The sequence below is a fragment of the Dendropsophus ebraccatus genome, unplaced genomic scaffold, assembly GCF_027789765.1.
Source record: "Dendropsophus ebraccatus isolate aDenEbr1 unplaced genomic scaffold, aDenEbr1.pat pat_scaffold_975_ctg1, whole genome shotgun sequence".
Taxonomy (NCBI): Eukaryota; Metazoa; Chordata; class Amphibia; order Anura; family Hylidae; genus Dendropsophus; species Dendropsophus ebraccatus.
Genome location: NW_027210575.1, coordinates 48,386 through 62,871, shown reverse-complemented (window position 1 = coordinate 62,871; position 14,486 = coordinate 48,386). Strand labels below are relative to the sequence as shown.

General features: G+C 48.0%; 1 protein-coding gene across 1 annotated transcript in view; it reads left to right on the top strand.

The window, feature by feature from the left end:
• Positions 1-96: 96 nt before the first annotated feature.
• LOC138781408 (huntingtin-like) overlaps positions 97-14,486 on the top strand; it is a gene marked incomplete at its 5' end in the record, with an annotated part of 58,204 nt that continues 43,814 nt past the window's right edge. The window contains 11 exon segments of the mRNA XM_069956780.1: positions 97-207; positions 6,950-7,027; positions 8,120-8,343; positions 8,430-8,508; positions 9,621-9,782; positions 10,006-10,061; positions 10,153-10,301; positions 10,428-10,564; positions 13,582-13,698; positions 13,782-13,904; positions 14,025-14,254. Coding sequence (XP_069812881.1) covers positions 97-207; positions 6,950-7,027; positions 8,120-8,343; positions 8,430-8,508; positions 9,621-9,782; positions 10,006-10,061; positions 10,153-10,301; positions 10,428-10,564; positions 13,582-13,698; positions 13,782-13,904; positions 14,025-14,254 — 1,466 coding nt within the window.

Below are 14,486 nucleotides of genomic sequence, written 5' to 3'. Positions count from 1 at the left end.
ATAGCCGCAGTCGGGATCCTAGGAAACCGCTGTCAACATGACAGCGAGAGAAAGGGACCAAATTTCAAAAGAAACTATTTTTCTGGATTTTTATAGGTGACCCTTGACCTTCAGAATAACAATGAGAAGTTTGGAAGTTTCCTGCGTGCTGCTCTTGATGTGCTGTCACAGATTCTGGAACTTGCTACACTAACTGATATTGGCAAGGTAGGGTCCATAGGGCTTCTTTTTCCATATTTTGAGAATGTTATTTGTAATTGGCATCTGCCTCATACAGGATTTTTCTATTCTTGAGATACAACACACTAAGGTTAACAGTTCAATTGTGTAACTATATAAAAAGTAATGTTTCTTGTGCCTGTCATTGGGGGGACACAGCACCAGTGGGTATAGGCTACTGCCACTAGGAGGCGACACTAGACAGAAGAAGAAGTGACTCCGCCTGGCAGGCTATACCCCTCCTACAGGCACCAGGCTAACTCAGTTTTAGTCTAGTGTCCGTAGGAGGTAGACACAGGTGCATGCACCTCCATTTTTTATTTATTTTTCTTTTCTTTTAGGTTATCAGGGGGACCGTCGGCGTGGGCTTGCCACATCAGACGCAGTTCCCCCTGAGGGTGCATGGAAAGTTTCTTTTCCCTGCGCCGGTCACCCGTCCCCCAACGCCCGCTCCCTGCGGCAGGATACCGGTCCCCCACAAAGGTGCGAGGTGACCGAAGGGGTGACCCTGCGCGCACCTGAAGACGCCGGACAGGTGAGTATTCCTGTCCTTAGCCCTCTTTGGAATCTGGGGGGGGTCATCCTACCAGGGCACCTAATTACTCCCCTTCCCTGCCTCTTCCCCTCCTGTCTCTCTCCCTCCCTGCCTCTCTCCCTCCCTGCCTCCCTCTCAGAGGCCCTGGGCAAGATGGTCTGTGCGGGCCTCTTTCTTCAGGGAGAGGGGGTGGAGGGAGTCTCTGGAGCTCCTGCCCGCATGCAGCAGCTCCATAGGGGCGACCCGGGGGGTTTACCGGGCTCTTCTCCCTTCCTTTCTGCCGGCGGCCGCGTTCTTCAGCGCTCCGCGCCGCCGTCTCGCTGCCGCCGGCCTGCCCATAAATTTAGCCCCCGGCTTCTGCCGGAGCTAGGCCGCATCGGCGCACACGAGTGACGTCACGGGGGCGGAGCGCCCGCCCGTTTTCGGCCCTTCCCGCCGCTAGCTTGTCTCTTATTGGCTACTCCTGTAGCCCCCACCTGCTCCTTCCTGTGCCCCCTCCCTTCCTCCTCTCGTCTCTGCAGCGCAGCAGCTTGTGGCCACCTGCTGTTCTCTCTGCCTGTCAGTACAGCAGCCTCAGCTCCCTGTGCACAGCAGCAGCAGCTCAGAATCCACAGCATCCAGCGTGCTCCAGCATCCAGTGCAGCTCCAGCATCCAGTGCGGCAGCAGCTCCAGGGTCGGGTAGGCTCACCCAGTGGGTGATATTCCCCTCCTCCACTCTCCAGGCTACCAGCCCTAGCTACCATGTCTGGTCCCCGGGACGACCCCCCTAGGCAGCTCGCTCCTGCGGCTGTGGCGACACACTTTGCGTGTGCTCGCTGCAATAAAAAGTTCCCCTGCGGTCAGCCTGGCCCCCTCTGTCTGCTATGCCTTAACCCTAGTGCCAACCTCCCAGGAGACCTCCCCTGCAGGTTCAGATGCAGCCTCCCCTGAGTGGGCTAGATCCCTGTCCCAGGCGATCGGTGACCTCTCTAAGCTGTCCCAGGTCATGATCCATGCCATTGAGCGGTTGCCTTCCCAAGCGCCTCCAGCGGCGGGACCCTCCAGGGTATCTCCTGACTCGCCTTCCAGAGGACGGTCTCATAAGAGATCTAGACTCTCTGTCTCACGGTCACCTTCTAGGAGATCTAGACTCTCTGTCTCACGGTCACCTTCTAGGTGTTCCTCAGACCCTTCTCCGGACAGATCCACTGCAGGCGGTTCCGCTTCCCAGCGACCCCTCTCCGCCACCTCGGGGGACCCCTCTGACTCTGCCTCAGAGTCCGACAGGGAGGATCAGCTGGCCTCTGCAGTGCAGGCCTTGATCCGTGCAGTGCGGGACACCTTACATATTGCAGAAGAGTCCCCTTCTACTTCCAGGAGTGAAGTCTCTTTCAGTCGCCATAAGCGACAGCCTTTGGTTTTCCCCAACCATAAGGATTTTGAAGATCTTCTAGCAAAGGAGTGGAATCACCCTGACCGGCGGATTCCATCCTCTAAGCGTGCCGAGGCCTTGTTTCCCTTCTCCCCTGACTTGGTCACTACATGGACAGTGCCCCCCTCTGTGGACCCTCCGGTTTCTCGACTTTCCAAGTCAACTACTCTGCCTCTGGCAGATGGTGCTTCACTCACTGACCCAGTCGACAAGAAAATCGACGCTTTTTTCGAAGTCTGTCTTTATTGCGGCCGGTTCGGCCCTACGTCCTACCTTTGCTGCATCCTGGGTCAGCAAGGCTTGTTCCTCTTGGGCCAGGCAGTTAGTCCATGACCTCTCCCTGGACACCCCGCGCGAGGATCTCCTGCCTCTGGCCTCGCAGATTCTGCATGCGTCCAAATACTTGTGCGACGCTTCTCAGGAAGCTGCTCGTTTGTCTGCGCGGTCCACTGGCTAACTCTGTAGCCATCCGACGATCTGTTTGGTTAAAATGCTGGTCAGCTGATGCCGCCTCCAAGAAGGCTCTGACCTCTCTTCCCTTTGCAGGGAACAGACTTTTCGGGGAGCGGCTTGATAAAATAATCTCGGACGCTACAGGGGGGAAGAGTTCCTTGCTCCCTCAAAACCGGTCCCGGCGCCCTCAGCCTCACAGGCGTTCCAGCCGTTTCCGCTCCTTTGAGCCTCCGGCGCGTCGTCGCCCGGCTAAGGATGCGCCTCCAGCTCCTTCTAGGAAGCCCTCTTTTCAAACCCCGCCCCTCCTGGCAGCCCCGTTCTCGCCCTTCTAAAGGTCCTGCCCCCAAGTCTTCTTCCTGATGGTCCTTTCCCTGTCGGGTCTCTCCCTCAAGTAGGGGGTCGTCTGCTCTCCTTCAAGGAGATTTGGCTCGCCCATGTGCCCGATGTGTGGGTACGGGAGGTGGTGTCTTCAGGATACAAAATCGAGTTCGCGTCCATGCCGCCTCCTCGCTTTTTTTCCGTCAAATCTCCCACGCTCTTCGGCGCGGCTTTCCGAGCTTTTTCGGGCGGTTCAGAATCTCCTAGCTCAAGGAGTTGTGGTCCCGGTTCCTCCCTCCGAGCATTTCCAGGGATTCTATTCCAATCTGTTCACAGTCCCCAAAAAGGACGGCTCGGTCCGTCCTATCCTGGATTTGAAACGGCTGAACAGGTTCGTTCGCCTTCGGCGGTTCCGCATGGAATCCTTGCGGTCGGTGGTCGCGTCTCTAGAGCAGGACGAATTTCTTGCATCTATAGACATCCGCGACGCCTATCTGCATGTTCCCATCGCAGCCAGTCATCAACGTTTCCTACGTTTCGCCGTCGGTTCTGGACATTTCCAGTTCGTTGCCCTGCCCTTCGGGCTCGCCACGGCGCCTCGGGTCTTTACAAAGATCCTTGCACCTTTGATGGCTCTGCTTCGGTCAAAGGGGGTGGCTGTCCTGCCATACCTGGACGACCTCTTGGTAAAGGGCCGCTCCAAACAGGACACTTTGTCCAGCCTCCAGATCACACTCGATCTCTTGACCAATTTCGGTTGGGTGATCAATTACCGAAAATCTTCCCTACTTCCCTCCCGCTCTATGGAGTTTCTCGGGATGCTATTCAACACCGAGACGGCCCGTGTCCTCCTTCCTCCCAACAAAGTTGCCTCCCTGCGCTCGGCAGTCTCTCTGCTCCGCTCGGGCGCCCCCTGTTCGATTTGCCTTTGCATGCGAGTCCTGGGCAAGATGGTCTCCTCCTTCGAGGCGATCCCCTTCGCTCAGTTCATTCGCGCCCTCTGCAGCGGGCAATTCTGTCTCAATGGGACAGGTCCCCTCTGTCTCTCCACAAGAAGATCCTCCTGTCCCCTGCTGTTCGCAGGGAGCTTCTTTGGTGGTTGACGTCTCCGGTGGTCCTCCTCGGCCGCTCGTTCCTCCCCCTCAATTGGCTGGTCGTCTCTACGGATGCCAGCCTGTCCGGGTGGGGGGCTGTCTTCGGGAGCCACACAGCTCAGGGCTCTTGATCGCCGATGGAGGCTCGGCTTCACATCAATATCCTGGAGCTCCGGGCCATCTTTCTCGCCCTGTCTCAGTGGACCGATCTCCTGAGGGGTTACCCGGTCCGTGTTCAGACCGACAACGTCACCGCCGTTGCTTATCTGAACCGTCAAGGCGGCACCAGGAGCCGCTCTGTCATGACCGAGGCCGCTCGCATTCTCCATTGGGCGGAGCGTTTTGTTCCAGCCCTCTCGGCAGTCCACATTCCCGGGGTGGACAACTGGGCGGCGGACTACCTCAGCCGCGAAAGACTGGATCAGGGCGAATGGGCTCTACATCCCGAGGTGTTTCTTCAAATCTGCCGGCGGTGGGGATTCCCAGACGTAGATCTCTTCGCCTCCAGGCTGAACCACAAACTCCCCATCTATGTGACTCGAGCCCGGGATCCTTGCGCGTTCGCGGTCGACGCCTTGGTGACCCCATGGGAGCAGTTCTCCCTGGTTTACCGCCTTTCCTCCTCTGCCCATTCTCCCACGAGTCCTGAAGCGCTTCAAGGCACTCGGCGTTTCCGCCATTCTTGTCGCTCCAGACTGGCCGCGCCGATCCTGGTACGCCGACGTAGTGCACCTCCTGGCCGACGCCCCCTGGCGACTTCCCCTGCGGGCCGACCTCCTTTCACAAGGGCCAATATTCCACCCCAATTTACCTCAGCTGAGTTTAACGGCGTGGCTGTTGAAGCCGCGGTATTGAGGTTTCGTGGGTTCTCGGAACCAGTCATCCAAAACCATGCTTAAGGCCCGTAAGCCTCAGTCAGCTCGGATCTACCATCGCGTGTGGAAGGCCTTCTTTTCTTGGTGCGAACAGAATAATTTTCACCCCTTGGTGTGTTCCACGCCCAAGATTCTTTCCTTTTTACAGTCCGGGCTGGATAAAGGCCTCAGTCATTCCACCTTGCGTTCGCAGATTTCCGCCCTGTCTGTTCTTTTTCAGCGGGCTCTGGCCTTCCGCCCTCAGGTGAAGACCTTTCTTCAGGGGGTGGTCCATTTGGCCCCTCCTTTTCGACAGCCTTTAGAGCCCTGGGATCTTAATTTAGTCCTCGAGGTTCTACAAGGTCCTCCCTTTGAGCCTCTTTGTGAGGTGTCTCTTTGTTTCCTTTCTTGGAAAGTCGCCTTCCTGGTGGCGATTACCTCCATCCGTAGGGTGTCTGAACTGGCAGCGCCTCTCTTGTCGCTCCCCTTATCTGGTCCTTCACGAGGACAAGGTGGTGCTTCGTCCTCTTCCTTCCTTCCTGCCGAAGGTCGTGTCTGCATTCCACCTTAATGAGGACATCATTCTCCCCTCTTTTTGCCCTGCGCCCTCCCATCCTAGGGAACGGTCCCTGCATTGTTTGGACCTTGTCCGGGCCATACGGATCTACTTGTCCGTCACTGCTTCCTTTCGCCGCTCGGATTCCTTGTTTGTGGTCCCGTCAGGTCCGCGCAAGGGACTGGCGGCTTCCAAGACCACCATTGGGCGTTGGATCAAGGCAGCCATCGCAGAGGCCTACCGCGTTCGTGGCAGGGCTCCTCCCTTTCGGGTCACCGCTCATTCTACTCGGGCTGTGGGGGCCTCTTGGGCGGTCCGCCATCAGGCTTCAGTGTCCCAGGTCTGCAAGGCCGCCACCTGGTCTTCAGTCCACACTTTTTCAAAGTTTTATCAGGTCCATATCCTGGCTTCCTCTGACGCCAGTCTGGGCCGCAAGGTTCTACAGGCCGCTGTGCGTTAGGCGGGCCGCATGGGGATTGTAATCTTCTTTCCCCACCCTCTGGGACTGCTTTTGTACGTCCCACTGGTGCTGTGTCCCCCAATGACAGGCACAAGAAAAGAGGATTTTTTTGTACTCACCGTAAAATCCCTTTCTTGTGGCTTCATTGGGGGACACAGCTCCCACCCTGTTGAGGTTGTGCTCCCGGGGCTTGTTCTGTTCTTGGGGTTTTCGTTCCCGGGACCAGTCTGTTTGTTTGCCTGTTTTTTGTTACTATTTTCTACTGCTTGTGACTAAACTGAGTTAGCCTGGTGCCTGTAGGAGGGGTATAGCCTGCCAGGCGGAGTCACTTCTTCTTCTGTCTAGTGTCGCCTCCTAGTGGCAGTAGCCTATACCCACTGGTGCTGTGTCCCCCAATGAAGCCACAAGAAAGGGATTTTACGGTGAGTACAAAAAAATCCTCTTTTTTAGTTCTCCTGACAGGTGCTATGTAAGTTTTTCGGCCTGCTCATGAAATAACAATGACAGAACAGAACATGACCTTTTTCTCTAATTTTTTTACTGAAAAAGGTTTAAAGGAGAAGTCCGGGGCTGCAATTATTTTTGGAAAATGGGGGGGGGGGGGGGCAGGACATAATAACCTCCACTACTTCAGCACTGGATGGCCGCTCTGGGACCCCCCCTGGCCTCTGGGATCATTTTTTCAGCCGACATTACAACCCGGGTGATTGACAGCCTGCTCAGCCAATTCAGTGACTGGGGCAGGGTGTTGTGACGTCTTTACACCTCAGGAAAAATGCCTTCCTGCAGGGGTCCTGGGCCTTCTGGCACAGCGGTTTGTAGGCATGGAGGGAGGTAAGTAGCTGCTCCTTATGATCTCTCCTACTCCTGCTGGATTTTATAATAATTGAAAAAGAAAACCGCCGGACTTCTAATTTAAATGGATTGACAACAAGGTGTTACCCTTCTCCTGGTCGTTCAGCCATGTTACTATCTGCTAGTTATTGTGAGCAGTGACCTAATATCCTCGGCTCTATGTCTGATCTGCTTGTGCCTCTCTTTATGACAGTGCGTTGAAGAAATTCTGGGTTATCTGAAGTCCTGTTTCAGCCGTGAACCAGTGATGGCCACTGTGTGTGTTCAGCAGGTAAGATTAAACCAGTAGCGGCAAGAGAATTACACTTTCTGTAAATTAAAATCTGTCTAGCTTTACAAGCCATGATGCGATAAACTTTTACACGTAAGGGAAACTCTACAGAAGTGTAGTATTACAGGATGCCCCCCTAGTGAATATGACAGCATGTAACATACACAGTAGCTGTGACTCCTCCAGAGCAGGAGGTCTGTTTGCAGCAGTCTGGATCAATGACCAAGGACTTATCCGGATATTTACAACCCAAGTCCAAAGCCCGGGTATAACGTCATTGCAGGAATATTGAGCACAGTTTTTCCCCATGTTATGTGATAAAGCTGAAATTCACAGTCTTCTAGAAAAGGATAGAATTGTGGGCAGCACATAGATTGGTTGGTGATACATGCTTCCTATCACCAAGAACAGTGCCCCCAGAACAGTGGCTCTCCCACTGTTGCAAGACTTTAACCTCCATCATGCCTTGATGGCCTTTAGCTTTTAGAGTGTGATGGAAGTTGTAATTTTGCTGTATCAGCATTATTTAGGTTCAATAATTGCCAGTTTTTCATTGGTGCTTCCTGTTCAATTTGTACCTGCATATTCCTTTTAAGCATTGTAATTGTTCTTGTATAGGAACACCCCTTTATTGCTTATTTTTCCCTATGTGGCGTCTCAGGAAAATTTTAAATTTACAGTGAAGTTACTGCACAAATTATAGCTGATCCCTGGGGGTCCCGATGGTGGAGGGGACAAAGAGCCCCTCTTACAAGTAGGGTTTATCCAGTGCTGAGAACCTTTTTGAAGCTTCTGTCATGTACACAGAAGAAATATCAAGTGCAGGTATATAGGATGCCTTAACACGTGAAAACTTTATATACTTTTGATACTATTTATATACAGAGGAAGTTAGAATTTTTAATTTTTTTTTAACATGAGCCAAAATGATCTGTCAACTGATCTACCAAACAGTAAAGTAAAAATGATAAAGAAATACTAAAAGCATCCTAGTCAATAGCAAATATAGATCAAAAGTAGAGTTTCACTTTATTTTTACTAGTCCTCTTGTTGCATATATATTTATTTAATCATCCCATCTGCTTTCTTCAGCTCTTAAAGACTCTGTTTGGGACTAACTTAGCATCACAGTTTGAGGCTTTATCTTCCAACCCTGGAAAGTCACAAGGCAAAGCCCAGCGCCTGGGCTCCTCTAACCTGCGACCTGGCTTGTACCACTACTGCTTCATGGCTCCCTACACACATTTCACCCAGGCATTGGCAGATGCCAGTCTAAGAAATATGGTTCAAGCCGACCAAGAGCAGGACGCATCGGGGTAAGATCGCCTGTTCAGAGATAAATCGCTTGCTTATTTTTTTTTAGTTTTCTAGATGAATTACCTATTGTATTTATCTCCTACAGATGGTTTGATGTTCTCCAGAAAGTTTCTTCCCAACTGAAGAACAGCATTACCAACGTTACTAAGCATCGAGCCGACAAAGTAATCTAAATTGTCATTGATCTATTACTGACCTTTGTGATCTTGTCTGTATTTGCTTGTCCCGGTATTGTACAGCTATGCTGAAAAAGTAGTAATAGATGGATAGGTGTGTGTGTGTATGTATGTATGTATGTGTATATAGATAGATATTATACACACACACGGGTTGTCATTGTTTTTTTAGACTATTTAGTTTACTATAGTATTGCACAGGGTAGCACAGATGGCGCTCAGGTAGGTAAGTCCAACTGTGTAAAGCCCTTTTACACAAGCTGGTTATTGACAAGAAGTTTTGCTAGAAAGGCTTCTTCTCCTGATACCCGGGCTGTGTAATAGAGTCAGCAATCAGCCAAGCAGCGGAAAAACAGCTCATCGACTGATCTTTTATGCAGCTTCAAACTGGGAATGTCCTCACAAACCATACAGTGGTTGTTCGTGTGGCCTGGCTGCACAATTATTTGTGACCTCTGCAGACACTGAAAACAAGCATCAATCTTGCTGATCTGCGCTCGCTTACGTCCTTTCAGGGTCCCATATGTGTTAGTGGAGAACCCTTCTTGGATCCTCATTGTTCTAAAAGGGAAAGCAGAAACGGCAGTCTGACCTTAAAAAAAAACAAACTGCTGGTACACAGAGATGTCCATATTATTTCTTATTATCAAATAAAAAGCCTTGAACTAATAAGGAATGAGGATCCTGTTTTTTGGCAGCCTAGACCCTGCAGAGTTGCTTTGTTAGGCAAAGAAAGCTAACATTAGTAGTGACCACTAGATTCATAAGCAATGCTCCAAGTAAATGATCTCTCCTGCAGAAGATAGAAGATAGTGGGTGTCTCTGGTTTGGCTTATACCCCTAGTAGTGTTACACGTTTCTTTAGTGTTAAGTTGTTGTTTTTTTTTCTTTTGGAGGAGAGATAAATTGCATACATTTCCCAGGAAGCATTGCATGTAAGATGCCCTATACCAGTGTGTGTGTGTGTGTGTGTGTGTGTGTGTGTGTGTGTGTATGTATGTATGTATGTATATATATATATATATATATATATATATATATATATATAATATTATATATTTTATATAATTTATTTATTTCTATGTTATTTTTTTGTACAGAATACCATTCACAATCACATTCGCCTGTTTGAGCCCCTGGTTATAAAAGCCTTGAAGCAGTACACCACAACTACATCTGTGCAACTTCAGAGACAAGTCCTCGACCTGCTAGCCCAACTTGTCCAGCTCCGTGTCAACTATTGCCTGCTAGATTCAGACCAGGTAATATTTTGCTGAGTTTCATCTAACCCTAACCACTATAAAGAAACGAGGCCCGCTGTAGGCTTTATTATGACTGTGAGTATACACTATATTATTATGTAGACTTGTTTAGAAGCTGCTAGCAGTGGGCACAAGGGAATAAACCGGTCTGTCTCTTTTAGACATGTGTGCTATATAATCTCTGTTATTTTAAGCTTTAGCCATTATTTTTCATGCCTTTTAGGTCTTTATTGGCTTTGTACTGAAGCAGTTTGAGTACATTGAAGTGGGTCAGTTCAGGTAAGCTGTTCTCGTACCTATCATATCTCTGTTTATTAGACATATCTGTAATTTATACAACATCAATTTTAACTTTCCTTTAACAAAACAGGGAATCGGAAGCCATCATTCCTAATGTATTCTTCTTCCTGGTACTATTGTCCTATGAGCGTTATCATTCCAAGCAGATCATTGGCATTCCTAAAATCATCCAGCTGTGTGATGGTATAATGGCCAGTGGGAGAAAAGCTGTGACCCATGGTAGGTAGACATTAAATGTTATTACGTGACCATAGTGTTCAACTACAATGTAGCCATCTTGTCCCAAATGCAATTGTGTTACAATAATGTAAAGAGAGTCACTATGCGTTTGGGTTTGTCTCCTAGCTATTCCAGCTCTCCAGCCCATAGTCCATGACTTATTCGTATTAAGGGGAGCAAATAAAGCCGATGCGGGCAAGGAACTGGAAACTCAGAAAGAAGTTGTGGTGTCAATGCTGCTCCGACTGATCCAGTATCATCAGGTGAGGAAGCGTCAGCCATTGCATTTCCATTTCTAGACAGTAAAGTAAAAAAAATTAACTCTTATTCATAGAAACATAGAAGATTGTCGGCAGAAAAAGACCACTGGGTCCATCTAGTCCGCCCTTTTAGTATTTTCTTCCTTATTATCTTAGGATAGATATATGTCTATCCCAGGCGTGTTTAAATTCTGTTATTGTATATTTACCAACCACCTCTGCTGGAAGTTTGTTCCAGGTATCTACCACTCTTTCAGTAAAATAATATTTTCTTACATTGCTTCTGATCTTTCCCCCAACTAACCTCTCACTGTGTCCTCTTGTTCTTGAGCTCAGTTTTTTACTAAAAACACTCCCCTCTTGAACCTTATTTAGTCCCTTAACATACTTAAAGGTTTCAATCATGTCCCCCCTTTCCCGTCTTTTCCTCCAGACTATACAGATTCAAATCCTTAAGTCTTTCCTGATATGGTTTATGCCTCACACCCTCCACCATTTTTGTAGCTCGTCTTTGGACCCGTTCTATTTTATCAATGTCCTTTTTTAGATGAGGTCTCCAGAACTGGACACAGTATTCCAGATGTGGCCTCACCAGAGCTCTATACAGCGGGATCACAATCTCCCTCTTCCTACTGGTTATACCTCTAGCTATACACCCAAGCATACGATTTGCTTTCCCCACCGCCTGGTTGCACTGGTGACTCATTTTAAGGCTTTCAGAAATCATTACCCCTAAATCCTTCTCTTCTGAAGTCTTTTCCAACACAGTACTGCCGATGTGATACTCGGATAGAGGATTCCTCCTCCCCAAGTGCATTATTTTACATTTGGAAACGTTGAACTTCAATTTCCACTGTTTGGACCACGTATCTAGCAAAGCTAAATCATTTTCCATATTACTGACACCTCCAGGAATATCCACCCTATTGCACACTTTTGTGTCGTCAGCAAACAGACAAACTTTACCTATCAACCCTTCTCCTATGTCACTTACAAACATATTAAAAAGAATAGGACCCAGAACAGACCCTTGTGGCACACCACTTGTAACCAGTCTTTGCTCGGAAAATACACCATTAACAACAACCCTCTGATATCTCTCCTTCAGCCAACCACAAATCCACTGAACTATCCAGGGATTTAGTCCAATTTTCTCCAACTTCTCTATCAGCTCTTTATGGGGAACTGTATCAAAAGCTTTGCTGAAGTCCAGATAGGCGATATCCACAGCACCACCTTCATCCAGCACTTTTGTGGCATAATCAAAGAAATCAATGAGATTAGTCTGACATGATCGGCCCTCAGTAAAGCCATGCTGGTTTGGATCCATCAAATTGTTGATTCTTAGGTGATCCATTATCTTCTTTTTTAGAAGAGTTTCCATCATTTTCACTACTACAGATGTCAGGCTCACTGGCCTGTAGTTACTGGGCTCTTCTCTATTCCCCTTCTTGTGGATTGGTATAACATTGGCTGTTCTCCAATCATCGGGGACATCTCCTGTTAGCAGGGATTGGTTATACAGATCTGTCAGGGGGGCAGCAATCACAGATCTGAGTTCTTTAAGAACCCTGGGATGGATCCCATCTGGACCCATCGCCTTATTCAGCTTTAAACGGGCAAGTTCCTCTGCAACTTCAGCCTCTAAAAATACTGGAGCCGAACCCATATAGCTGGAGGCAATGTTGTGTCCAACCATCCTGTGATTGTGAAGGCCGCCTTCTGAAAACACTGAGCAGAAGTAACTATTCAAATAGTCAGCGACCGCCTTATCTCCATCAATAAACGTATTCTCCCCATTACTTATTTTAGTAATGCTGCAGCCATTCTTCTTCTTCTTCCTGTCACTTATATATCTGAAGAAGGTTTTATTCCCCGCAGTAACAGATTTTGCCATTTCCTCTTCTTTTGAGGCTTTAGCAGCATTTATAATCTGCTTTGCCTCCTTCTGTATACTTTTGTACGTCTCTCAGTGATACTTAACTCGACAGACCAGAGTGACTACCCTTATAGGGGTCAAACCTGCCCAGAATTATTGACACTGTTTAGCCCTCAGGAAATGAACAGCTCTGTCATGAAAGGTGCATTCTGATCATTTATGCAACATTCATCTCTGGGACACCATTAAGAGACTGGTCATTCTGGTTTTGCAATCCAGCAGAATGTGGGGGGCCCTTTGGTGTCAGAGCTTTTGGACGCCTTGCATTGCAAAATAAGGCTTTGCTGTTCCTTCATTCTGCTAGTTGGATGAGGTGTTACCTGTCATATGTGTTGCATGTCCTTCTTTGGCCCGCACATAGTAGTATATAGAGTATAGGATATGTTAGGGCTGCAGTTTATTCAAGTTATATTACTTCACAGTTCACTGATTTACATCATCAGTGTGTAACAGTCTTATTAGACAAATCGATTAACGATAAACTATCGCAAACGAGATTGTTTATCGTTAACCTGAAATCGTTCACTATTAGTTATGATCGTTACACCGATCATTTACTCTATCTGATCCCAGCAAAAGAAGGAACAATGTGCAATTACACTCAATGATTAGTAAGCTAATGTGGAATTACAGTGAACGATTAACAATGATTTTAGAGTCACACCTAAATCAACGATCAACGACACGCGAAATATTTTTCGATCACTGCTTGCAATTACACAGGGCGATTATCGTTTAAATTCAAAACGCTATAACGATTTTCTGCACGATGATCACCCCGTTTGATACGGCACTAATTCTCACTGTTGTTCTTGCAAGCAATAGGGAGTTTAAATAAATATGGAAATGTTAGTAATATAGTGAAATCCAGGAGAGCCATCTCCAAACCTTGGGCATCTACGTTTTATAGTCGAACACTGTTTTCTCATCTCAGAAGCAGGCCCAGTTTGGCTTTATCCGAATGTGGGGTTCTTATTGCATGCTTTGTTGCCCACTCTTTTGCTGACCCCAATTTATACAAAGCACTGTGTTCCTTTCTCTCTAGCATGGCCTTATTTTCTTAGAACTTTGTATCTTTTAGGTCCTAGAAATGTTCATCTTGGTGCTACAGCAGTGTCACAAAGAGAATGAAGATAAGTGGAAGCGGTTATCCCGACAGATAGCCGATGTCATCTTACCCATGTTGGCCAAGCAGCAGGTATGTGTTACTATCCAGTGCTTTTCATTACTTCCTTGTGTTGTGATGATGAATGAAGTTTGATGACTTCTTCTGTCTCTTAGATGCACATAGACTCTCATGAAGCTCTGGGGGTGTTGAATAGTTTATTTGAAACCTTGGCTCCTTCTTCCCTACGTCCTGTAGACATGTTGTTGAGAAGCATGTTCGTTGTTCCATACACTATGGTAAGTAGAGAGTCAGGTCCAGTCATAGCTAATGGCTAACGCCCCACATAAGAGTTTACTATTTCTTTGCAATGTTATGGTAGTATGTTTTGAGTCATTTTATACATTGATTTAACACAGGCCTCCGTGAGCACCGTCCAGCTATGGATATCTGGAATCTTGGCAATTCTCCGTGTCCTTATCTCACAGTCTACGGAGGACATTGTACTGTCCCGGATCCAGGAACTGTCCTTCTCGCCTCTCCTGATCTCATGTCAGAATATTGCTCGATTAAGGGACAGGGACAATAACCATCAACACTCTGAGGAGGAGTATCAGATCAAAGTTCCTCCAGAGGAAACATTTTCACGGTAGATTTTACACTTCTAAATAGAGCTCACCAATCAGATGATGGAATGGGATTTATATTGTAGGGGGAGAGCTATAGGTGCCACATCAACTGGTTACACCTTCAATGTGTACCCCTGAGGAGTTAAAGGGCCTTTCCAAGGTTAGAAAAACGACTGCCACTTTCTTGCAAAACAGCGCCACCCCTGTCTGCAGGTTGTGTGTGTGGTATTACTATCTAGCTCAATTCACTTT